This window comes from Falco biarmicus, chromosome 9, assembly GCF_023638135.1.
Source record: "Falco biarmicus isolate bFalBia1 chromosome 9, bFalBia1.pri, whole genome shotgun sequence".
In the NCBI taxonomy this organism is placed as follows: Eukaryota; Metazoa; Chordata; class Aves; order Falconiformes; family Falconidae; genus Falco; species Falco biarmicus.
The window spans coordinates 39,986,152-40,013,001 of NC_079296.1; the positions used below are offsets into that span (position 1 = coordinate 39,986,152).

The window sequence follows — 26,850 nt, forward strand, 5'->3', positions numbered from 1 at the left end:
CCGACACCCAAGTGACCCTGACAAACCTGCTGGGATGTGCCCAGCCTAACCAAGGGAGGATGCTGTGACCCCTCGGCACAGCATGAACAGTCAGCATTGGTTTATGTTAATTCACAGACTAGGAAGGGCTAAAAAAAGCAAGGAAGCAAGCATGGTGCTGGAAACCAAGTTGCCTTGGCCACCTCTGCAGCTACTTCAAAGGCCAGCATCCACATGTCTGCATCTCCCCCTCCCCACACCCTTCAGGTGTTCACTGGTAGGCAATATTTTCAACATGAGAAGAATAAAATGCCTCAGCTTGGCAAAGACAGAAGTGGATGGGGAAGGAGGTTTGCTAGAGGGTCCCATCCTCTCCCATAGCTTCACAGCTGGTGTGGGGACAGCACGTATGGCGTGTTTAGTTATCATTTCTCACAGCACAAGAATAAACAAGCATCGAAGGAAATTATCAGGCAGCAGTTTAAACCAGAAGAAGGTTTATTCTGTCTACTCATACACAGTGTGTACTGAAAATGTGAAAGTCCTGGCACAGCCCACTCTGAAGAGCAAATGACTGAACAAGGACTCAAACATCAGAAAGGGAGAGAGCTTGTCGGGGGCAGTTAAGCACAGCCGTGATGCTCCCACTGGCTTAGGAAGCACCTTGCTGGGAGCCGTGCAGGTGGGCCATACCATGGGTGCCCGTCCTGTCCTCACACCTGCTCCCGGACCTTCCCCACTAGAGAGGTGGTGGGGGGCTGCATGGAGCTGCTCGGCATAGCTGTGTGTGGGGGCCGGGCAGGCGTCAGCCTGGCTTCCCTGGGGCATACTGTGCATCAACAGACCCGCGGCGCCCAACGGCACTGCGCTGCTTCATGCGTGCCCAATGGCCACCTCCTCCCTCCAGCTGGTGTTTTCCCTTATTTCCCAGCACACACAAGAAATGTTTTTTTTTTCTGAGACTTTCCCTCAACCACAGCGCATATCTGGAAGCCTCATCTAGCGGTGACATCAACCTGATCTGTGCTCGCCCAGCCAGGGCACGGTGAGGGGCACAACTTCCCTGTGCTGTGCCAAGCTTCCTCACAGGCTGGGGGCCACATGGTCGGCAGCTGTGGGTACTGTAACCGCACCCCAGCCTTGGCCCATGGCTTGTGCTGCCCTTGGAGACGCTGAGCAAGAGCGAGCTCCTTGGGTGCCAGCAAATGCCAGTGCTGCCAACAGCCTCAGCCATGCACCCGGTGCAGGGTGGAAGCGCAAAGCAGCAGCAGCTCCTGGGACCACTCACGAGTTCAGCTCCTGGACCCCCAGGGATGGGGAAGGCTTCCCTGCACACACTCCCTCCAGGACCACAGAACTGAGTCACAACTGGGTGGCCCTAGCCACTGGGCTCGCCTGCCCACTGCTGAGACGTGCCGGGCAAGGACGGTACCCAGCCCTGAGCTGTACACCAGCAGGTAATTTTCTCATCTATGGAGACCAGGAGTGTAACAGCACTCCGACAGCACTTGCTCCAATAACAGCTTCTCAAAGGGCCACCAGGTTTAGGGGGGCTTTTTGAACCCATCAAAGAACAGAGTACAAATTAAGGTTACTTGGTGGTTGTTACTGTCATCAGCAAAATTACCAGTCGGCATCCAACTCTCAAGATCCTACTTATGATTGAGACGGGAAGAACAGCGGGCAATTTTCAGCTCCCAGCTCCAGTCTGCAGTACTGGCAGAAAGAAATCCTGCTTTGAGATGCAGATGGAGTAAATTTGCTACTGGAGCCACTGGGTAAGCATGGGTGTTATTCCCTCAAAAGCTATTCCTAGTCAGCCTGACCACAGCCACACTTTAATGCGAGCACACTGCAAAAATAGAGGGGCACTGACTGAAGATCTTGTCTCTTCCTCCTTTAGGAAATTGCAAACTTCCATTTCTTTAATCTAATCATTTGCAGGAGAAGATACTTTCTCTAGAAAAGCCAATATAAGAGGGCTGAAAGGTCGGATGGGATAATATGTAATCCATTGCGATAAGGGCTGTTTACAGAATTATTAATCAAACACAAAAGGGAACAGATAGTAACATTTTTTATTAAATATTACAGTGGATCAAAAAGTACAAAATATCTTTTGCCTGCTATGTGATTGGGAAACTATTGGCACATAATACAGTATCAAAAGCATTAATAAGTACAATTTGGAAAACATACAAAAATTGAGTGTTTATAGTTGGCTCAGCTTTATTTCTGGTAGTGTTTAAACTAACACAAAGGTTACTCAATAACCTTTTAAATGGGAAACTATATAATATTACTGGGCCATTTTTATATATACAAATCATCACCTTACAGAGCATATAGGCTACATAACTTGAATCACAAAAAGTATACAATATTTACAACAAAAGAAAGTTAAAAAAGTATAAACAGCTAGTAGATTATGCTGCCATTATTAGAACATATTTAAAACTGTGGGGCTGGGGGGAGAGGGGAGGAGGAGGAAGAGAACGAGCGAAATACCAACCACATGTACAGCAAACGCCGCAGGAAGCGCTCATGGTAGCACTGCCAATGCTGCCCGCCTCACACCAGCGGAAGCAGCCCCACTGCTCATTAAAATCACGACAACTGCAAAACTGGATCAGATGCGACCTTGCTGACAGCCACAAAGGAAGGGACCAGGCGGGGGAGTGGTGAAGGGACCCCGGTGGTGGTCTCCAGAGGCCGTAGCCCCGCGCCCCCCGAACAGGGCAGAGGTGCCGGCGGCGGCAGGCAAAGCACTGGCCTCCTGCACCAGCTTCAGGGGCTGCCAAGCCAACTCCTCCGCAGCCGGGACAGACTACTTCCCAGGCACCGACACACCCAGCAAACTTGTGTCTGGCAGCACGCAGCCAAGACAGACCGGCTGCAAGACGCTGCCTTGGTCCCGTCCAGCCTTGCTAGGGGTACAGATTCTACTGGGAGTCAGACCCTACTCCCCACACGATTCGTGAAGCCTGGCTCGGTGTGCGGCCAGAAGCTACACGTGAGCGGTTTGCTGCCGGGCCTTCTCCTCACAACCTTTAGCATCTCTAATGAATCCTGGACGTAGCGTGTTTGAATTGCAACATTTCTTGGAACTGGCTCCTGGTAAATAAATTTATGACTCTATTGCCAATTAGATTCCACCGTTTCCTTTACAAACCTACCAATAACAATGGTTTGATTGCACAAAGAAAGGCTTGTGCAATTTCATTCAATAATAAGGCCCCCTGAACTCACACAATGCAAACAAAGCCCCATTTAAGACACTAAAAAAACCCACAACTTTTAAGCCAATGAAGAATTCAATAGTCTTTTGAAAGATTTCCAAGATTTCTGTTTAGAGTTTTTAAACAAATAATGCACAGCTTCTGTTGGGGGTTTATGCTACCATTTCTTTTCATTCGCCCTGACGTTTTGCCCAGTATATTATGAGCTTCCCCAGCCAGCAGCGGCCAGTCTCCTCGTGGGGCGAGAGAGGAGCCTTCCTCCCCTTTCCTGGTCCCCCAGCCCCACGCCGCCTCAGCACAGCTCCAAAAAGCCTACCACCAAACGCCAACGGGACTCCAAAAGGGAAATCAAACACTGCGTAAACAAATGCACAACTCCAGGACACGCAACTTAATCGAAAGAAGAGAAGCGTTTGCTTTGCCAAACACACAACAAGCTTCTGTTCGCATTTGCTGTAGATTTTTATATTCTCTCCCCTACCCCCTCCCCTCTTCCCTCCCATCCCCAAACCCCTGATTCTCATGTGATTCAGAACTAGTGCAACTTTACTAAAGATGTCCTCCACACTGCGGCCTCTGCCTGGATGAGCCTGCGGTTTCGTTTCCTCTATGATTTGTGGAGCAGCAGGATGCTCTGCACTGGCACATCCATGTTCTAAGTTCTACTAGTCTGTTTATCGATCAATTAAATATAGTTTTACCACAGGAATATAAAGTATTTAATTGAAGAAGCTGGATCTTTAACAGTAGACGAGTATATTATTCTGGTTTCCACCTTTGGATATTAAGTATGATACATTATATATTGTATTTGGCTTCATATCACGGGAAAATTTAATGACATGCCTAGCATGCAAAGTGTTTCTTAGTAGTTTCCATTTTTCTTTTCGTATTGATTACACTGTCTTTGAACAGTAACTGAGATGGTTTGAATCACAACCAATTTTCACATTGCAAAAAGCTTCCAGGTCACACTTCACTTTATCGATGTCTATGCTCAGTTGCGTGATGGTGATGTCCTGCAAAGTGAATATACATCCATAGGGAAGCTCTTTTGTTAGGAAAACCCAGCCCCTCCACACCTGGGCTTTCCCCTCTGTGAAAGGATGCCCAGGGAGATGTTGAGATCCCTGTGGGGGTGTGGAAGGACCGTCCCGACCACTGCACACAACCCCCTACCCATCCTACCAAGCCCAGTCCGCTTGTGAGGCACAGGACCCATAAGCCTCTGATCCAAATCAACACTGGCTCCTGTCCTAATTTCCGAAATCCTCGACATTCTTGCAAACCATAAATCCATTTTCTGGACTCCTTTGTCATCCACCAGCTTGTGCCAGGGAGGTTTTGGTTTCTAGACTGTTTCTCTGGTAGGCAGGAGGGTTTCACAGCCTAGGTAAGGTTAAATACAATGCTCGACAAATTCACGGACCACGATACAGGAAAGCAAAGCTCGGTGGGAGGGGAGAAGCTGCTTAGGAGCCATTGCAACAACAGGAGGGCAAGAGGTGCTCAGCACCTTGCAGGGGTGGACCGTGGGGAAAGGAGCCTTGTTTGTGTCCTTGCACCGTAACATCACCTACAGTATGTTTATAACCATTAAGATTAATCTGAACCAGTTGCTTCAGTTTGTAAACAGTAAACGTTACCACAAAACCAAAACAAAAAACGCTGCTCAAAAGTATAAAGAAACTGGAAAAATTACAAACACATAAAAATAAAAAACAATCAGGACAGCCACAGCCTTTAAAAAAAGTTGCAGATAAAATGATACTGTTTAATTTAAAAAAAAGAAACCCAAAACAAACAAAAAAAGCCAAAACCAAAAAAAAACCCAAACATAAAGAGCACAGAATATACTGGACAAACAAAACTATATAAATTATTGTGACCAAATGTGACATTGGTAGTTTACGAAGTGGATATGTACAGTCAAATTAAACAGTGTTTACCCTTCTGTTCTAATAGTGTTAAAATGAAAAATCTATTGCCGTTTTACTATACATTGCATTGATTGAATCATTAAAAGTCAGGAAAAGTTACCCAAAAAAGCACATCCACTGATTGTATGGATTCTTGGCCCACTTCTCCTTTCCAGGTTCAACTCGAGTCCTTGACTCATTTGCAACAATGCATGGCCTCTGGTCCTTGGCTCAGTGAAAGGCAAACACAGCCCTCACCTGGGATTTCAGTGAGCTCAGGACTGAGCCTGCATCTCCACGGCTCCCTTTGAACATCTGCTCTTACCATATACAAGTCCTTTCAGAAAACACATATGCAAAATCCAATGATTTTTTTCTTTCCTTTTTTTTTTTGTGTTTTTTGTGTGTGGTTTTTTTTTTTTTTGTGTGTGTTTTTGTTTGGTTTTCTTTTTTGTGGGGCAGGGATAAGGGGTGAGGGGGCTGATGTGGGAGCCAGAATTAAAGAAGCAGTCCTGTCTCCATCAAACTCTGAAGCGCTCCTCTAGGCGGGATATGACTGCATCCTGGTTGACAAAAATACAGATCGCTAAACCTGCGAGACATTGTCACAGGGGGAGGAATGTTGCTAACTTAACTTTTCTCCTCAGACCTTTTTTTTGTGAGCAAGAGGGTTTACAGTTTTGTGCTGGGATGTACAGAGGATAGCTGGGAAGGTGGGAACGCGGCTTGAGGGTTTATAGCAGCTAAAGGATAAATGCTGTTATGCAAAAGGTCACCGTAGGAACTTCCCACAGGTGTTGCTGCAGCTAAGTGTCTGTACAGTTGCTGAGAGTTTGCAGGGGACGTGAGGAATTGTCTCTGCACCATGAAGGAGTGAAGAGCCAAAGGCTGCATTAGTGGGGAGAGCACGGTCTGATTTTTCAAGTACTGCAGGGGATGAGAATACCCGGGCGGGAGGCGGTTGTTCAGCCCTGTGCACAGGCTTCCCGGATACAAGCCTGGGAAGATGGGGGCTGAAAGGGGAAATTTGTGGCTTTCCAGCATGCTGCCAGAATGGAGGCCATGCACTGGCTTGCTGCCTTCCCCCTCTGGGTCGGGAACCTTGTCTTTCGCTGGGGTCTCCTTTGGTAAGTGCAGAGGAGAGACAGCTCGGATTTTTTTTTCAGAAATGACTTTGTCCAAATCCTCCAGGCTTCGTTTCAAAGGCCGGGCAGCCCCCACATTTTGAGGGCTCGTTCTGCGGCTGATGATAGGATGCACCATCCCCTCCATCTTCCTCAGATTCTCCAGCCTCTGGGCCTGCTGCTTCCCAGACCTGTGGAGCAACTCGCTGTGTTTTTTTGGGGCTGTCATGGCCATGGGGGACACGCGGCAGGCTTTGGGGTTACAGTCTAGGCTCACCGCCTGGCTGCTCGCAGCCTGGAACGGGGAGATACCTTTGCCTTCTTGCTGGGCCATGGATGAATGAGGGAGGCTGGAGCCCGGAGCCTTTGCAGTCTGTTTGTGTATGCTCTTTGGAAGACTCAAATCTGTTGGCTGATCATCTGAAGAGGCCTCCACTGCTGCCTTTTTTTCTTGCTGATGCAAAGATGGGCGATAATTTAAATTTAGTTTTTCGTGGTGTTTGTGTTGAGTAAAAGTAGAAGTATTTTCAGACTCTCTGAACATGTCCCGGGGGAGGTACTTTGATGTCTGTTCATTATTAAGGTGGTGTTCTGTGTGCCTATAAAGGCTGTGCAGATGAGGTGATGAATAAAAATCTGCCAAGAAAGTGGGCACATGGGAGTGCTGCAGTGCCCTTTTCTCACTCATTTTATCTTTGCAGTCCTGGATATCCATCTTCGGTACGTATGACTCGGCAAGAGAACTGAGGTGATGTTTTGCAAAATCACAGCGCTGAGGATCCGGTTTACTTAGCATGTCATGTTTAAAAACATCATTAATTGACTTCCTTTCTTCCTTGGTCTTAAAACTCTGTACATGTTGTATGACTGAGGGCCTATTAATTGCTACAGGATCAGAATTAGGGGCGTGTGGACCTTGTGATATGCTTGAGGACAGTTCATCTCTGCTGTTCAGTTTCTTTTTGCTTATCAAAGGTGGAGGAGAACCATAAGGATAGCTACATGACAGGGCTGCCCCACTGACCTGTGACAGCAGCTTTTTCTTTGCCAGGGGCGACATGATGCCTGGATTACCCTTTGAATAGAGCAGCGGTGTGTAACCAAAAGTGGAGTCATCGTTCATGGACCCGGGCAGCTCCTTTTCCTTGAACATGTCGAAGTTCTGGACCACCAGTACTTTGGGTGTTTGCTTTAGTGCATTGTGGATATCTTCATTTCCCAGCTGGTCCACTTTCACCGTGCAGTTTGCGATGTAATCGGCCATCTCTGGCAATTTGTCATCTTCCATGTCACTCTGAGTGGTCAGCTGGACTGGGAAAGCTGTGAAGGGCATGTCTGGAGGTTCGCTTTCTAGGCTGTCAGGAAAAGCTTTATGTAGTCTTTGTTCAGGCTTCGTTTCTTCCAGGGCATCTGCTGGGGGGTGTAATCGTTTTGTGATTGTGGCATCCAGCATGGTGTCTTCTTCTGGGGACATGGATACACTTGAGAAAGAGGACGAGTGCTGAACCTCCTCCTTGGCTTTCTCACTGTTCATGCTGTTTTCTGACAGGTCTGCCTTTTCCAGAGGCAGTGGCCGAGCTGTCTCTGGTAAAAGAGATGGAGGGCCTTGCACAGGCTGTTTCATCTCCCCCACTGTAGCGTGTTCAGGGAAATTTTTCTGGTCTGTGGATTCTTGATCCTTCTCTTGTTCTGATGAAACCTAATGAAATGATTCAACAGACAGTAATAAGAACACTGTGCGTTTTGGCAGACTGTTCATAAGATTATACACAGTACACCGTTGGCTACTTTTAAAGAAGTACTTGTCAATCACCTTGCAGGAACGTGAAGGCTCCAACACCAGGCATTGGACTCAAACAGAGATGTACCTCCTGGAAAAATTAAGAAATGCACCATCCCTGCCAGGGTCACAATAAGGCACTTCAAAACAGCAGATGTTTGTAACCTGACAAGAGGCACTGGTGGCTTGACCAGACAGCTAAATGCGGAGGTTATACTTTTTAAAAATTAATTAGGCAAATGCAGGAGAGCTGATTTCGTAACACAAACGGTAAGGCTATAGAAATCTCTCCTGCTAGCCAACTTCACCTACAAAACCGACACGATTCCCATGTTTTTTCCCTCCAGCGTAGCTATCTTAAAATTCAGTGATCACAGCGGAGATCATTCACACCCAGTTTTGCATTAAAGTGTGAAAATGATAGAAATGGCATACTAGGAATCCCTATTGTAGGCAGCAAATCACTGCCACAGCTTAACTAGGACACACATTTTTTTTATTAACGGATTAAAATGAAGTTGTCAACATTCAGTAAGTGTGTGCGCCCGCTATTACAAACATGGCTTTTATACGTTATCGTCAATGGGACCGCAGCTCTTTCTGCTCCCCCATTAATAAAGCTTGTGTGCACAATTCACACCATTCATCCCATTATGTAGCTGGCTGAACTGTGACCCGCAGAGGTCACCAGAGCGTCCCATCTGCGATCCAGCTGACTGACAGCCCTTTTCAAAACTGCTGTCACTCTCCTCTGACATGTCGTGGTAGAAGACAGTCATAAAACAGCAGCATTGTGCGAGTCCTTTATTATTATTGTTTTCTTTCTTTCTTCGTGTAAAGATAAGACGGATTGAGAAAGTTATTATCTAAACGCAGCTTTATGGTCTGTCATAGGAGTTGGGGATCGGAGAAGGTCCTAAGGAGTCTAACCTTCTCAGAGATTTATTTCTTCACAGCTGCTTTTAAATATTCCTGTCTGTTTGGTTGGCCTATTAGTTACAGTGTCTGTTAGTCATCCTAACTTCTTTTTAAACTCATAGCTGCCTTTTGCAGCCAAATACCATCATTAGGTCCTTTACAAAGTACCATCGCTAGTCTCTTGAGCTTATAAAATTACAGGAAAATACCAGACAGATGAGCAAATCAAGGAAGAGAAAAAAAGGAGAAATCATATTTAGTAACTGTACATTCTACTCTATGTTTCTGTTAAGCAACGCTTTGATTGAAGTTTCAGCTATTGTGAGGAAATGTGCAGGCTAAGGCTAATAGCATTTTGTCTGGTACCTCGTTACATTGACAATGTCATTGTGATGGCAGGAAAACAGTGAAGAGCTCAAAGCAAATGCAACCCTAGTAAATTAAAGTTATACTCTCTTCCTACATACCTCTTACGGTCTATGAGTTGACCATGCAATTGAGAGGACCGCACATTTGTAGCTTGATTATGCTTTTTACAGCTCACAGCTACAGCCAGCTCCTAGGCCGCATGCAGAAATGGTTTAAGCAGTGGCTTGGCTGGGGCCATGCCTACACATCTACGTGGGAGCAACACACCACCACTGCTGTGCCTGGGTGAGGACTGCACCCAAAGGTCAAGCCTGGCACAGGGCTCCAGCTGGGGGACCGCTGGGGCGTGAAGGACATGCAACCTTCTGTCTGGCTCCAGCAGACCTGGACTTTTTTCCACCCAAAAGAGCTGGGCATCTCCTTTCTGCTGGCCCCCTAAGGGCCACATCCTGGGCAGAGAGACCTCTCTGAGCACAGATGAGCTCTGCAGCCCTGCACCCACCCTAGGTGGAAACATCCACCCCTGCAGGCCCTTTCACTGCTTGGGCTTTGTGTGACCACCTACCCATACAGTGACCTTCACAAAGGCTGAGGTCCTTAATTGTTCACCCCGATTAGAGAGGAGCAGGACACATCTTCCATCCCAGTCGGGGAGGAGACATTAATTCAGCTATAAAGGGTACCATTTTACAATAGGAGACTGCCGTAATTGTACATTTTTATTGTCTCATCTAAGCTCCCTACATTTCCGATAAGCGCAGCTTAAGAACTCTTCCTGCAAACCACACAAAAATAACTGCAGTTTAAGCAGCAGGAAGTTTGAGATAGGGAACAACAAAAGTAAGGAAATTCAAAGTTAAGGCTAATGCTCTGTTGCTGACTTGTTATGCTGTGCTTAGCAGTGGCAGTATGGGTAGTGTGTAACATATTTTGCTGATCCAAGACCCCTCAATAAATAACCAGGCATGAAGAAATGACAGGGGAACAGAGCACAAGCCTTCACATCTCCTTGCTTTGGGCAATTCGTGTTGCAACCTTCCAGTGACTGAAGCAGGTTTGTGCGCACTCTCCTCTATGCATTTTTCATCAGAAGTGGAGGGGTGTTCCCCCAACAGGGCTCCCTGCTTTAAAATTACAGTGTTCTCGCACAAGAAACCTCCCCTCTCTGTGAAGTGCTCTTACTTTAGATATTAAGAGTACTGCTGATCAAGGCAATTTAAAAAACAAATTCTGCTTAGGACGGGCAACGAAACTGTCCTTGTAAGCACAACTTAAAGAGGCAGTAGGACATGAAAATAAAATTTTTCTGTTCTCAAAACTGGGCACACGAAGTCTCAAGAGTTTACCGGTCCTGCATTTTTTTTTAAACAATGAGGAAGAGGACTGTTGGTAGCTGACTCAATACCAATTTCCAAACTGGTTTAGAAACAGGGCTTAGGTACCTACCAGATGGCAATGAAGTCAAAGGAGCAGCCATAGTCTGCCGGGCACGTCACGTGTTTCAATTTTCTTTAAATACTTATCTTTCACTGCAGCGCCTTGAAGGCTGCTGTGATCTGGCAGACTGAGACAGGAAAAGCAATGTCTTGTGTAGGGGTTATGTGTGAGGAGCTTCACCGCCTCGTTCACACAGCGTGCGAGCAGGGCACAGGAGAGAGTGGGCAGGATGTGCAAAAGAAAGTGCTGAAGTAACACCAGAGCAAAAACCCCACTGATTTTATACCACTTAGCAACACGTGAAATCTACCCTTATTTGCAGACAAATATGAATTCTACTGATCTGTCTCACCCTGGGCTGTGAACATAAAATCTCTTCCATGAGGGCTGTCCTGTGTCTGCAGTAACATGGCTTTATGTGGAAAACAAGGCCCGCCCATGTGGAGCAGGTGACAGAATAGGAACCTATCTATCTCAGCTGAAAATCACCTGTGGCACGTGAGAGGGAAGTTGGTCTCAGTTAGGGCTTGGAAGGTGGTTCCCTCAAAACCTGACCTTTTGGTCCAAAATGAAATTCAGCATAACACAATAAAAAGCCTGGGGACTGATATGTTTTTTGACAGATGTGTGTACATCTGTGAGCACAGAAGGGCTGATCCAGAGGTTACCATTATAAAAATCAGCTGTGTCCAACAGTTACCACAGGATTATCAACAGTATTAGAGGTTCCCGCACCCTATACTTAGATTAGGAAATAACTGTGGTAGTTGTGTGGTTTCCTTTTGGCAGCTGCTGATCTTTCAGTGGTGATCACTGTATAATACAATGAGCCGAAATTGTACTTGTTACATCTAGTGCTTGGTCTTCTGCCATCACTGCTATGCAGTATGGAGCTAACCATTTATAGCCCAGCAAAGTCCCTACACAGACAGTACCGCTACAACTAAATTTCCATTGCCGAGCAAACTCAGACGCCAACTGTTTGGAATTCTCCACTATGCATTTTATCATTGGATTTCACCTGATTAAAGCTGTATATTTTTAATTGAAAAGTTGAAAAGCAGGAAAGCAACCAACCTCAGATGCATCTTGGGGTTTCTGTGCATTATCTTTTTCCTTCTTGTTCTTTTGGTTTTCATTTTTGATGCGTTTTGTTCCAGACACTTTTGTTTTCGCTTCACCCTCCTGGGAACTGTTATCCTGTTTTCGAGGTTTCACTGGAGGCAGTGGCTTATCTTCCTCTCCTTTAATAAATCTTTCATATGGCAGGATTAATCTAGGGGATTAAGGAACAAATAATTGATCAGGTTTTGCCATTCTAGCAAAGAACAAAATGTATCTACTATGAGCAGTTTACTTAATAAATCCATTTTCTTCCATGCCATAAAAGCTACAGTGTAAACTCTACATCTATAAATCCAAGTATGATAAATCAATTTATTTGGCAAGATTATCATGCGGCATAAATTCAGTGGAGTTGGAGTTGGTGTGGATCAGTTGTCAGTAACACTGCAGTGGTTTGTGCGGCTACACCAATTTGTACCAGATGAGAATATGAGCCACTATGTTTCAGACTGATTTAAAAAAAAATAATCCGCCATTTATTTTTATTTTCCCTTCCTACTCTTAAAAACATGCAGGAAACCCTAGGAAAACACCTACAAAGCCACAGCCAAGTTGATAACAGCTACACAGTTTCCAGGCTGGTGGTGGTTCCCCTGAGTGCAAGGGTGAGTGCCAGGAACCTGGCAGAAGATGAGAGTAAGGCTGCAGGAAACCTACAGCGGTGGGCACAGCCCCATGCACGCTGCCATCAGCACCAGCCCACCACCGCCCTTGCAACGCACTCATTCAATGACCGACACCGCACTCCCCGCTTTCGGCAGTGAGTCTTTTTTATGGAAGAAGGATTGGGGAAAAGAGATAAAAGTGAAGGAGTTTTTCACTGTGGAAGTGTCCTCCACAAAGTGCAGGAAATCGCTTTTAAAAAGCAAGAAAGAAACACAAAAAATATCCTCCCCCGAAAGCATCAAGCGCACAGAGTTTTAATCCATCTATTTTCCCTCTGCAATTCTTGATCTGAAAGGAAAAATAACTGATATAATTAAAAGGGATGGATTGCGTTACGATCTCAGTTTCAACTTCAGTGATTAAAGTTTTTATAATGCATTTGGTATGATTAATGACTCACTGTGGGATTAATACGAGACTCAGACTTTAAAAATATGAACTTTAATACAGCAAACATAATTTGCTTAAAAAAAAAAAAGACAAGTTGACTCTATGAAGAAAATGTACTTTGCTTATAAACAACATAAATCTGTTCAAATACCAGGATCCTTAATTATCTTTAATCTAAGACTCCAAGGCAGAAACCTCTTTGGTTCAGATATTCGTTTGTTATCCTAGAATCAGTTTCTAAGCATGCAATTTTGATTTACATACTTAGATGTTCAAACACAGTTTGGGCTTAAGAGAGCAGAAATTAGATTGCTCGTGATCATAATATTTTACATTTTAATAAAATACAACATAAATTATGTTAAAATATAAACCTAATTTATGCTATATTAGAAACAAAATTCATTAACTGAGCATGCTCTGACATGGTATGTGCAAAGAGGCGTGAATAATACTTTCTAGCCCTGAATTTGGCAGGGCTCCAGTAATGAAGCTAAGCGGAGCCCACAGGGAATATTCATCTTCAGATCCCATTACAAACTGAGTTTAAACATGTTACAGCTGCTAAAACTGGAAACTGCTCCCTCTATGCAAACTTAGCAAAATAATACGTAGTTGCCAAATACCTGCTTCCCACTGTAATATTACAGTTAATGTTTATATAACAAAAAGCATAACTAAGCAGAATAAGAAAAAATAATCTTGTTCATACTTGAGGCTGCTACATTTCATTCGCAAAGCGCAAATATTGGTGAAAACACCGAATTCCTCCCCGTGCTGCACAAAGCACTTTGGTCTTCACTAGAGGCGAGGTTGGGTTTCACACAGGGCAGCGCTGAGGCCGCTCTGCCATGTGTTAAATATTTAAAATCGCTTTTAATAAAAACACATTTTATTACGATAATTGTTAGCAGTGCGAGGGGAGTATTTGACTTTGTTTTGTTTCCATGGGAACGCGTTGCCTGTTAAAAAAATCTACATATTCCATCCGTAAGGGTTTCAGATGCTGTCCTGCGCCCCACGGGAGATGGGGACGCTCCGGCCCTTCCCGTGAAAGGTGCCGCGTGGTTAACCCCGTGGCTGCAGCCGGGATGGGAGCAAGACCCGGGCCGACACGATTAATCACCGCTCGCGTGCTCTCCGCCGAGCCTTGTAGGGTAAAGCGGGATACAAACTCCTCCTCCTCCTGCTGCACCTCACCAGAACTCATTAGCCTGGGTGCTAATTAGTAACTGTGGCTTAAATTTCCTTTTCTGATCTTAAGGGTTCATGTGGGAGTACAAGGTTTTCATTTTAGTTATTTTTCACTGAGCTCAGCAGTTGGCAGGCCGACAGCAGTAAAAATACATTTCACATAGCCAGTCAAAGGCCCGGAGCCAGCGGCAGGAAATCTGGAATTAAATGTTTCGTGTATCGGGGAGGCGGCATGACTAAGGTAAAACTGAATCAAAACACAAGGATGGCTTGTTCTAGGATTTTCCCCTCCTCATTTGGAACGAGGGCCGGCAGGCTGCCGTTGCCTGCCACTGCTGAGGCGGCTTTTGGGGGCTGCAGGGGGGCAGCTGTAGGCGAGCCGGGCAGGAGCGCAGGCTGTGAGACCCCGGGGAGCAGCGCCGAGTCAAGCAACACCAACAATTGCCGCTTCATGTAGAGATTTCCGTTGGTTGCAATTTTCACTGAATGTTTTTTCAGTTATCCTGTCATGGTACAACACAATTACCCACAGGATATGATCTTATCATTTGATTATTAGAAGTTTTTATAGTGCAGGAGTAATAAAGCTAATACAGCTCTCGGAACATGTAAGCAGCCGGCTCGCATGCCATGAAAGCAGCCGGCTTAGCCAATTTAAGGTCAATATTGCCCAACACCGGAAGAATGCGATCTGCTGTTAGCCAAATAGTTTAGCAGAATGTGACATGTCTGAAACCAGCATGAGATATTTTTTTTTTTATTGTCAAATATTTGCAGCGCAGGTAAGATTTAATCAATCTTTGCACAAGAAGAGGTAAAGATGACGTCCAAAAAAACGGAGCCAGATATCTCAAATGTATCACACTTTGGAAACAACAACAACATTATTTCCAGTCACTTTGAACTGTGGCTGTATTTCACAGTGGGGGGGAAGTATCAAAGTATTCATAAAAAAGGAAAAGGGGGAATATTTTGTGGTCTAAAGAATATTTACTTGTAAAGCCTGCGAGGAGAGCGAATAAAAGGGTCTTTATCATGATCAAGATTCCAATATTAAGATTAATAAAATGTATTATTTATAAGTCAATTAACATAAATAGAATATGTAAGCACTAGTGTATTAAAAAATCTTTCCACAGGCAGCAGATTTTTAGCAGCATGAGGTTTTTTTTTTTTTTTTTCCCCCGGAATAATACAAGAATAACATTTTCCAGCCAAGAGCAGAAACAGTAGGGGAGTCTTTGCTATCACAGGGCTTCTTATTAAATTCAGTCACTGTGAAAAGCCAGTCTCCTTTTTTTTTTTTTTTTCTTTAAATAAAGACAACTTAAAATCAATACAAGTTAGATTAACAAATCAGTACTATACTAATCCTGATTTATTACAATCGGCAATATTAAGTTTAATCACGTATAAACTGCTACTCAAAAAAAGATTTTGCTTTACTAAGTCCTGAATTAAATAATGGTGCAGAGTGTACCGAGTTTTTAGATCTGCATCATCTGATATTATGAAAAATTCAATGTACTTCTCTGCAGCAGATGTCAGAGGTCAGCAAATCTATTACAGTAATGTAAGTAATCTGGCTTTCTGCCAACCTTTTTTTAAAAAACACTGAAGCAGATAATTTTATATTTACAAATTCTAAAATCCTCCAGGGACTGAATCTCTTTTCCAACAAAAAGCAGAAACTTCACATTAGAGAAATGTATTTCACAGTATATCAAACATGTCTTCATCATTAGCATTTCATAAAAAGAAAAAAAAGCTCTTAATCTTTATTAGTCAACATTTTTTTCCCAGCTACAGAACTAACAATACAAGATCTCTTCTGGGCCAGCAACCACTACATTTTCATGTATTGATTATGCAGAATGAATGACTTTTTTGGCCTGACTCTGCTTCACGGGATACATGAGAGCACATCTATTTATAGACATGATAAAAAAAGTAGTTACAATAATGCAAAGGATCTGACCAGCCCAGAAAGAGGAAGGAAATTAAATGTTAAGGCTGCCAGTTTCCTCTTTAATTCTCCCCACTGTGTATGGATATGACGGGGCTCATGGGCTGGGGAGGAACCATATGCCCAGGACACACAGGGCGAAGGAGGGAAGGACAACCCCTACAATATTTTTATATCGCTTGTTTCAGTGTTTATTTTTGTTTTCTTTCTGGCAGAATAAAATATTCCAGCATGTCTCCCATTGACATCATCTTGCTTTCTCAAGGGTTCCAAGTCCAACACAAAACAGCGCACAATGCACTCTCAGCCACAAGGATAATCTTGGGAGGATTTAAAATACTGAAGCCCATTCCTTGGGAGATGCTGCCCATTCCCATGCCTGGCCAGAAGGTTACAGAGGTTGATGGCAATGGGAACGGAAAAAGATTTAAATCTGCTCCACCAAATGAATACAGCAACCAGTTAACCTGTGGAACTCACTGCCAGTGGATACCTTGGGACCAATGGATTAATGAGATTACGCAAGGATTAGATGCTAATGTAAATCATGAGAACATTAAGCTCTTATAGTTTCAAAACCACTGAAAAGGACAGGCAATAAATCTCTTTACTGGTAGGAGTGCTTATTATGCCACAGTGGCTCTTGCTGCTTACTCTGAAGGCACTGCTGGAGCTGCGGGGCGAAACGGCTGGTCTGCCTGGTTCAACAGGGCAACCATTTGGTTTAGTAGGTGCTCACAGCAGCCGGGCAGGGCTGCCCACACCCCCTACAGCCGGAGGGTCCGAGCACTGGGCTGGGACGAGCAGCTGCCAAGCCGAATCAGCTCAGGGCAGCTCCAGCGACAACCCCCACAGTGCAAAGGGGCCCCTATCAATAACCTCAGTGAGAAAAACCTGACTTGTCCTCTAGAAACTCAGTGGCAAAACATTCAGTTGTTTTGAGGGACCAGCAGGAAGGCCTAAGCTCTGATCCCAAGAGAAGTCTTGTCTTTTTTACCCTGATGCTCTTCAAAAGGGGTCAATCTTGGAGCAATGCTGTCAGTGTAAGCATGGGAAACAAGCCACATTCAACAGCAATCAGCTGGTGGGGATGGCCAGGAGCAGGAGGCAGCTCTCCTGGGCACCAGCGACAAATTCCTAACAAAGAAGATAGGAGAGGAATAAGCCGAACTCTAAGGTCTTAGCCTGTTTTCCAAAATGGGAACATAAAATATATTGAGGAAATCAAGCAGTGTGTTCCTCAAGCCTGATTTCCCCAGACTACATTGTACAACCCAGGGGTTACAAAAGGAAGCCCTGCATGCTTTTGTGCAGAACACAATAGCAATAAGTTTATTTGCATTTGTCTGAAGTACAAAACTGGCATGTATTTTATCAGCAAAGACAAAATATGTTTGAGTTCAATTTTCTTCCCAAAGAACTTCCCTTCCTTAAAGAAATGGCTCTTTCATCCTTTCATCAACAACTTTCCTCACAGCCCACTGGGAGTGCTGGTGGGTAATGAGAATGGCTCACTGCTGAAAGGTGGGAACTGCACTGCTGTAAGAGAATTCAAAGACACTTTGTTTTAAGTAAACTAGAAATTAGCGACATTACAAACACAGCTGTTGATTTAGCTGTACAGCCAGGCGAGGGGAAGCTCAGGCACTCGCAGTCCTATGGCTCAGCACGGGGAGATGAACAACCCCCAGGCTTTTGCCTTCGGTGCAGATTTACTGCATGGGTAAAGATTCAAAGGAAGGGTGACAGAGGCAGAGCAGCTTCCCCAGGTCACTCAACCAAAATTGCTACAAGCCTCTGTTTTGGCCACAATCACCACTTCTGCATCTAAAGGCAGACATGCATTTTGTTCAGTAGGTCCATATAGTCCCTGCAATGATTTGGTCCTGATGCTCAGGAGAAGCTTACAGATGCCATTTTGCAGTGCCTGTGGGGTGCAGGTCTCCTGAAGGGACTCCAAAATCCTGCTGACCCCCCCAGGGGCTCCAAGCCACATTTCCATTGCACAAAGTTGAACAAACTAGAGGCAATCCCTGCCATGTTAGCAAAGTCCTGCAGTCAAGGTGGAGATTCCCAGAAGACCTGGGGAATCTGAGAGGAAAGATCTGACTCTCCATCACTAGTGCTGTTCCTGCAAAACAGAATGGCACATCTCCTATCACGCAGCACCCTCCTGAGGCAACTCAGGTCCCAGCAAGGAACAGCGACTTGTCCCCTTGTGCAGAGCCTGTCCCTGCTCCTGGATGTCAAGAAATGAGGTTACCCATGAGGGGGACACTACCTGATGTTGACCAACCATGAGCACTCAGCTTAGCTGTTAGGAGTCCCAGGACCCCCGGAGCACGGGGCACTGACACAGCCTCTGCGCCCAGTAAGCATTGACACACGTGTACAGCAGGCATGCCTGGGAAGTTCCCCTCTGCTTGGGTGACAATGCATCCAGGAGCACTGGCTAGCACACATCATCCCCCAGTTCTGCTGGGACAGACTCCTGGGTGGAAAGAAGGATGTCGCTGGGAAAACAATACCACTACCACCACCCCCACCACCACCCCCACCCCCCCAAAGAGAGAGATCATCTGTTTCCATGCACTGGAAGGCAGTGCCCAGCTGTCCAGCACTCTTATACCCAAGGACTCCTGCTGACTCCAGTGCTGGCCAGTAAGTCTTTGAGGCTGAAACCCCAGAAATTTTGAAAAAAACTGTGTTCTCAGATGCTTTGAATGGACAGCTAAGGAGCTGTTTTAATGGTAAACAATTACATTCCTCTGTCATCTGATACTTTTTAAATTTTGGGGAGGGGGAAGGCCTTCTGAATTTTCAATAGTTCCTTTGTTAAAGCATCTGTTACTCACATAATTGAAAAGATGTTTGTTCAGTGGTATGCTTGAGAGTACAGTTATTTAATCTTAATGATAGAGCCCTGAGGGCAGAAAATCATAAGTAGAAACCTCTTGTTATTTATCAAAAAGAAAAAAAAAACAAACCAAAAACCCAGGAAAAGAACGAGAGAACTGAGACACCTCATCTATCTTCAGGCTTAAATTTGTCCTTGATGGAAAACTATTGTGACAATTTTCAACTTGCGAAGTTTTCTGGGAGTCTGGGACTAGCTGAGGTGGGAGGGGGGCAGGAAAGTGGGGTGAAGACAAAAATAAAACAACCAAGTTAGTATGACAAGAAAAAACTGCTGCTTGGCAAGTTTTTTTGGGTCAAACAAAGAGCTAGCTGTAGTTTACAGCATGACATAACATTTGATTAATTTTTGCCTGAGGATGTTTTCACACATAACAGCGTAAATCAAAACCTTCTATTAATTATAATGTGTATTAAAAGATAACCATAAGCATTTTCATGTGGATGCTATACTAGCCTCATATTTTTTGTTCCCTCAAAAAGATTGGCTGCTATTTCCTACAAAACTCCACTGAAATGCTTACACATTACCAAAGTTATCCAAATGCTTTAACAAAACCAAACAGCATTTGCATGGAACGAAGGGCTCTCTTGCATATTGAATTACTGCACAATGTCCTTGGGGTAGAGAGACTTTACGGCTGTTAAAGGGAAACCACGTAAGGGATTATTTTGACTTGTGTTTCTGATAATACGTAATATTTATGTGAGCTATTTAGAAAAAAAAATGGAAGAATGGGTTCTGAACTGTACAAGACTCTATATAGTCTCCTGGGGTTCAGTCCCCTGGCAAGGGACAGATGTGCAGGGTGTTCCACAACTGTCCAGGGACCACATTCACAGCCAGAATAAAACTCTCTGCAGATCTGTGTCCAAAGCACGGGCACAGCCACCCTGCTGGATTGTGAAGAACCATGACCTGCTCTGGGGACCCACCTCACCTATCTGGTCCTCATCAAGTCCTAGGTGGTTGTGGCTCTTTAGAACACACTCCCACTCAGCTGCCTGAATCTGGTGAGAGCACGAAGCCTAATAAACCCCTCCCCAACTGCATCTGACCAGACAGTTTTCAAGGCGTTTGTGACTCATGAGGGCCAGTATATGAGATACACTGCTGAAGAGCAGGACACGGCCCATGGATGCTCTGGGCCAATCCCTGCGGAAGACTCCAAGGGAACGAGGCTCCCTGCAGCACCCAAAGAGGCCAGGAGGGCTACTGCTCTATGGGACCGTCCAGCTGCCTGCCACAACACCTTTGAACACCAACATGTCTGTCCACCAAAGAAGCTGAGGAGTGTTACTGCACACCGTTGTACACCACAATTCCCTGGCCAGTGCGTGTTTGTATGTAGCTTGTGCACAAGGCTTGCTTTGAAGGAAACCAAGATGAATCACAGCCAGACTTGGAGGCAGAAAAAGGCCCCAACAGGCAACTGCTCATATTTTTGTTTTGTTCAATGCATTTTACTGGGAACTTTATATACCTTCCAAAATAACAGGTTGGGTTGTTTGGTTTTGTTTGGGTTGGGGTTTTTTTTGGGTGGTGGTATAATATTTATGAAAAATCCCTAACAATGTCATCAGTACTGCAGACACACAGCCTATCGTTCACATCGGAAAATTAAAGCTGCCGATCATGTGTTTTGTGTAAAAGCGAAAGAAACCTCAAATGCTGCATGTGAAAACCACATCTGCATTATTAGGGGAAAGCAGCATGGAGAAGAGTGCTTCGCAGAAAAGTAGCCGTTTCTGGGGGTTTCTTGATAAGAGAGAGAGATGTAGGGTACTGACAAGGGCTGTACGAGTTTCACAGGAAAGGTTCAGGCTGAATCAGCTAATACCAACCACACACGCCTCTAGCTTTCTGTGATCGTGCGAGGTAAGTGCATTAAAGGAGCACAAATGAAGAAAGTAATGACCAAAACAACAACAACTCATAAGCTCTGTACGGTCCGAGTCATGCACAGAGCAACAGCTCCACGATGGGAAAACATTAATGCTTTTTATATTGGTAATCATCTGTAACATGAGCAATTAAGTACAGTACTAATGGACTATAGCCAAGAGCCTGGTACTAATATTAAAAACTGACAGAGATGAATAGGTTTGGAAGGAAAACTAGGCTGACAAAGACATTTTTATGAAGTGCTTGGGCCTATTTGGAATAACCCAATCAGAGGCAGGTTCAGACCAGCCATGCCTACAGTGACAATAATGCATTCATTGGCATTATACGATGCCTGCTATGCTTTAAATAAAAACACCCATTGCTTCTACTCAGCAACCTGCACTTTCATTATTATACTCATTAATAAAACAAAAGTTGTCTAACTAATATACAAATAACACTTACTGAAACACTGGCAGCCTCGCCTTGTTTTAAAATTAAACCAGTTACTGGAAACACAAACCATACAACATGAAAAATGAATCAGTTGATAATGCACACAGAATCTTTCTTCCTCTTTTACCAGGGAAACAAAGCAAACACTGCACCGACCGAAGCACTCTGCCTACCTATAGCACAGCAGCAGCATCACAACCTGTTCCACACAGGGGGGCACAGACAGGGAGCAAAGCATTCCCCACAGCCTTTAAATCTGGCTTAGTTTCAGCTTTTGCCATCCTTGGTACCGTGGGCTGGCAGCAACACGCCGGCTTTTTAGAGGTTATAAGCACCTTTTGAGAAAAGCAACATTTCTTTGTGGCGTTTGCTGGACCAGAGAGACAACTCTGCCCTCTCCATACCTTTTTTTTTCTTTTTCTTTTTTTCCTTTTTTTCCCTTTGAACTTGCATGCAAAACTCTACTTTGCAGAGGGTAACTTGGGAGAGGGCAGGAAGGTAGGATGCAGTACCTGAATGGGACATATGTGCTATTCCACTCCTCAGCATCCTAAAGATGTCACTGAAAGGTCCCTGCCACCCAAGCAGCCTTGGTAAGTTAAAGCTGGCACAAACAGCTAGTAACTTCTCTGTCCTCTTGGAAGAAATCTAGTTAACACAACACGGATGCCCCTGAGATCTAGTTGTAGAGATGAATGGCAAGGCTAAGTCAAACAGCAGCAGTCAGGGAAGTCAGGGAACTGCCTATTCTGCCTCCAGTAAGCAAGGAAAGGCCAGTGGGATTCAGAAAGGAAAAATCATGAGGTTTATTCAGCATTTACTTCCCAGCTTAATTCAATTTCCAGTTTAGCTTTACAGCTCACCTTCAAGTTAGAAAATGTATGTGTGTTCTGAATCATGAACATGTATTTCTGCACTGTAGTTCTAGTTTTAGATTAAATGTCATCTGAGTGCTTTGGCTATAAATGAGCATTACATTTACAGGTACTGTAGTTAGAATTACCAGCTGAAACAAACCATGACAATTTCATTTACTTTTTTCCAAGTCTGAAGCTTAATACAGCTTTCCTGTGGTGGAAAAAAAGTGTCTAACACTAGAACTGTATAGATTGGACCGGTCACTGATACAGTTTCTTGTATACATGTTTTGGTTTTGCAGACCAGATTTGGTCAAGCATATTTTAGGTAAGTTCAGGGCTAATGTAAAAATCCTCTACAAGACTTTTTCGCTAAATGCCAACTTTTGACAGCCTGCCAGAGATCCGGAAATAGGTGCTGCCTCATATCAGACCTAACCCAGAATTACACAGTACACTGGCATCCCAGAACTCAGATTTGAGCTCTTTGGTGTGCTCGCTGCTCAAGGCAAGGAGAACTGCTTTTCGTTAGCCTGGAAAGGCTTTTCAATCTTGAAGGCATCATGACTCTTCTCAGGTCTTCTAGTAAGCACAATAGGCTTTGTGGCACTTCATAGCATACCCCTGAGTAACTGCCGAGTAAGTCACATGGACAAGTAGTCTCTATACATCGAAAAGGAGTGCAATTCAAGGGGTTTGCATGCAAAGAAATAAACCACTAGCATGAAAGCCAAAGAGAGAGACAGGGGTTCATGGAGTATTTATGAATGGCTCATTTATTTTTCCACAGCTACAAGAGACATGCTCTCTCAGTGACTCTAGGATTTCAACACAGAGCCCAGCAGTGCTTGCTCCCTCTGTGACCTAAGCCGACAAGAGACCTAACTCTCATGCGGGTCTTCTCTGTCAAACAACCAACATCCTACAGAGCACATCTGGGAGGGAAGACCCAGACTGTCAGTTGGAAACCCATCAGCTGGCTTGGGTGCAAGAGGAAGCCCTGAGACTCTTGGGGCTGTAATAATGGAGGGGAAGAGCTGAATACCCACAATCTAATGATTTAATTAAACAAATCTATAACATTTGTCTGTAACGCAAAGGCAGGAAAAAGCCCCATCTGATATGCATAGCAACTCACTCAGTTTGCTCTGCTGCTTGGCTCAATCTCCAGAAAGCTTCTAACTCTAGCTTTTATAGTGGCATTACATGCAACTCCCTTGTGCACCCAAGTCCTTACACTGGGGACATCTTGTGTGAAAGAGGGCGATCAACCTCCCCCTCAACGAGGAGGGCAGCATCCCCCTTGGATCAGCCAACATGTAAGGCACTGAAAGAAGGTGAAAAATTGCCCAGTGAATGCAGCTCTGCTGTGCCACCTTGTGCACAGGCAAGTACAATCTCTTCCTGACCCCAGCAAAGTAACTTGCTTATGTCCAGGAACAAGAGACTGGAGTTTCCTTATCAGAGCTTGAAATTGCAGAGCTTTTATTAACATTTGCAGAAAAAAAAAAAAGAAAAAAAAAAAGAAATAAGAAAAAAAAGAGTTGTTTCTAAAAACCATACCAAACCAAAACAACATTCCAGCTCCAGTATTTTATTCAATGCATGCTGGCTTCACAAGCACTGGAAGTTATTATCTACATGGGAAGAATAAGAAATCAACAGTTCTGACCAGCAACAATGGCTGCAGAGAAAGAGTGTTTGGCAGCAGCTCACAGGCAGGGAGGAGGGAAGGAATGCAATGAAGAAGAGGAATGCAATGCTCTGCATGACCTACAACATTAATAGCACCCTGCATTGTAGGCCACCCCATTATTTTAATCACAACCACAATTTGCTTAATTGGTATTCCTAAAAAATGACAGAAGACAAGTGTTTGCATCAATTAGCTGTCGTTTCTTATTTTTCCTAGAGTATGTTTTGCTCAATTTTTCAGCTTCTTTAACTGGAAAGCTGTTGTAAAAATTAAGATATGTACAAAGAAAAATCAGATGCTTGTTTTAATTATTTAGTCACTGGAGACATACACTCTGGTTTAAATTACAATGGATTATCTGACTAAACTGTTGGGGGAATATTTACTATATCTTTAAGAAGCCTCTCTCTCTTTCTCTAATGCTTTATAAAATGCTTTGAAGGCTCTCCAAATTAATTTTTTCATTATTAAACAAGCATTTCAGATTTGTTATCTTACCTTTCATAATGTCTGCGAGTACATGTAGCAGCACTTGTGCTTCCAGGGTTACCACCTAATTCATCATAAATATGTTTCCATTGTCGACGGGCTGTTATCTGTAAAAATGGCAATGGAAAATTTAATCTTGCATCTTTACAGATTCTACAGTGTTTGAGTTCACAACAACAAATGCATGTGTGACACTTTCAGAACAGCATGTACTACAAGCACTATAAAAGCCCCTACAGAATATACAGAGTGCACAGAGCTTTGGGTGTTGTCTTTTTTTTTTTTTTTTTTTTTTTGTAAGTTAACACTATGTCTGTTTTCTTTCTCTCTAAAATGGAGTGATCTGACTGATTCATTATCAAGTCACAAGCAATACGGCCTCACAAAAGAGAATCTCAATCAATATAGGGTCATTAACCATCAGAAGTTATGCAGACAAATCCCATGGTGAATTATGAAAATGAAGCTCAAACCATACTCAGCACAAATAATGATTACATAGTTATTTTAACTGAATTAGAGAAAATAAATCTGCTGCAAAACCCAAATCCACCACAGAATTCTGTAAATCCACAAAAGCATAGTCCGTAACTCTATATGTTACAAGCTGTTTATTTTTATCCATTTATGTCAGTAAAATATATAGATCAAATAGTAATAAAATCTTAACATACTCCAATGTTAATATTTGAGCTATGTACTTTATTGGACCACGCTGATGAAAATAAACATCTTGTAACATATTGAGTTGCATACCATGGTTCTGTTTTTTTGTACAGAAATTAGGATTATACAGAATAACAGATGGAAGACCTGGCAAAAGAATTGTTTCTGAATACCACTTCATTATTTTATATATTCCGCTATATTTAAAACAGGAAGAAAAACAGGAATAGGACAAGCACAACAGATCACCCTCTTTTGCCTGCAGCTCATAAAGAAGGCCAGTGGAAAATTGTGGGGGCAATTTGGGGGGAATTTTGTCATTTTCTGTGGAATGCTGTGGATTTTAATATATTCAGCCCTGGAGGCTTCTTTGGAGTTACCCACAGAGCAGTCAATGGCGTTCACTGAGTAGCTAAAGGCAGCAATCAGAAGAAAACAAATATTACAACTCGCAATCTGAGGCCTGTAATTTTAATCTAAACAAGCGGAGAAAGCTAATGTCATTAAATATTACAGGGTAAGAGGTGTTTCTTTTTTGCTCAATATAAAAGAAAAATCTTTCCTTTGCAGAAATTATACTCCAAAGCCAAAAGCATGGCTGGAGACTTATCATCTGATAATGTTACAATTTCTTCAAGTTTATTGTTTGTACAGTTCTCCTTAGAAAACATCATCATCTCCAACTCACTGTTACCACCTATACATAGTTTGCACCTATATATACTTGAAAAAAAAAAAAAAAAAGAAAGAGTATTTTATCTTAAACCTTATTTAAAGCAGAATGTGCTGACTGCATTCACGGATTTTATTTTCTGTCTTCTGTAACCAACCCAAAGAGCACAGGCACCAAAGAGAGACTGCAATTCAAGGATAAATTCTGCACAAATAAACTATTTAAATACAACATCAAACACTCATCTGAGGATGAGGCTTATTTTAAGTCTATTTTATTTAAATTCTGATGCTACCTCTTCCTCAGGCTACCCACACTTCTATCTGTTATTACTACCAAAGGGCTCGAAGAACTGAAGTCCCAATAAGCCATAAAGAACATCATCTCCTGATAATATGAATGGATGCTCCTTCCGCAACTGGAAAGGTCAAAAAAGAGTTGACCAAGTACCCTGCTGTGGAGGAATGCCTCGATGGGAAGCTACCTCAGGTCCTGTCTCCCACACCTATTCCACTGGTCCTCAGGACAGGCAAAGGACAGAGGCTTGGCCAGCCAGCCCTCGCCTTCTTGTAGCTCCCAAAAATCACAGATCCCCTGGGGACTGCTGCAAGTGGCTTTATATTAAATCGTCTCTGGCAGCCTCATAGACTAGGGGAACAAAGATGCACAAAGCCAGTCTGGGGTCTGTGCTCCGGCCCTCTGGCAAGCACAGCCTGGCTGGCTTGCAAGGCTGTGGGCCAGGACGTGATGCTTTGGCTAAGTACAGTGATGCTATGCAGAAGCTGTAAATGAAAGCAAAGGATTAGTCAGCAAGAGGACTACTGCAAGTCCCCCTTTTAAACATCCTGGTGTGACTAAGAAGAATGGTCTCCATTTTCAAAAGGAAAATGTTAACCTTAGAGCCCATCTCATTAACTATGAACTGACTCAAGGGTTGATACTTAAGCTGAAACACCAGTAAACACAGCCAAGTTTAAGGGAAAAAGAGAATCCCTTTGAAATCCCTGGATCACTTTTTGATATCTCTCTCCTCTATGCTGCCTAGAATAACAGTATTTTCACAAACATTTGCCCAGCTTTACCCAATTCTGCCTCTGCAATGG

At 43.8% G+C, this 26,850-nt stretch overlaps 1 protein-coding gene across 4 annotated transcripts in view; it reads right to left on the minus strand.

The window, feature by feature from the left end:
• Positions 1-2,039: 2,039 nt before the first annotated feature.
• The window catches only part of ARID5B (AT-rich interaction domain 5B), a 123,931-nt gene continuing 99,120 nt past the window's right edge, over positions 2,040-26,850 (minus strand). For all 4 annotated transcript variants that reach the window (XM_056350744.1, XM_056350745.1, XM_056350743.1 and 1 more), the window contains 3 exons: positions 24,418-24,515; positions 11,843-12,041; positions 2,040-7,960 (listed from right to left, as the gene is read on the minus strand). In XM_056350744.1, coding sequence (XP_056206719.1) covers positions 5,810-7,960; positions 11,843-12,041; positions 24,418-24,515 — 2,448 coding nt within the window. In that variant the 3' untranslated portion in view covers positions 2,040-5,809. The remainder of the gene's footprint in view (positions 7,961-11,842; positions 12,042-24,417; positions 24,516-26,850) is intronic.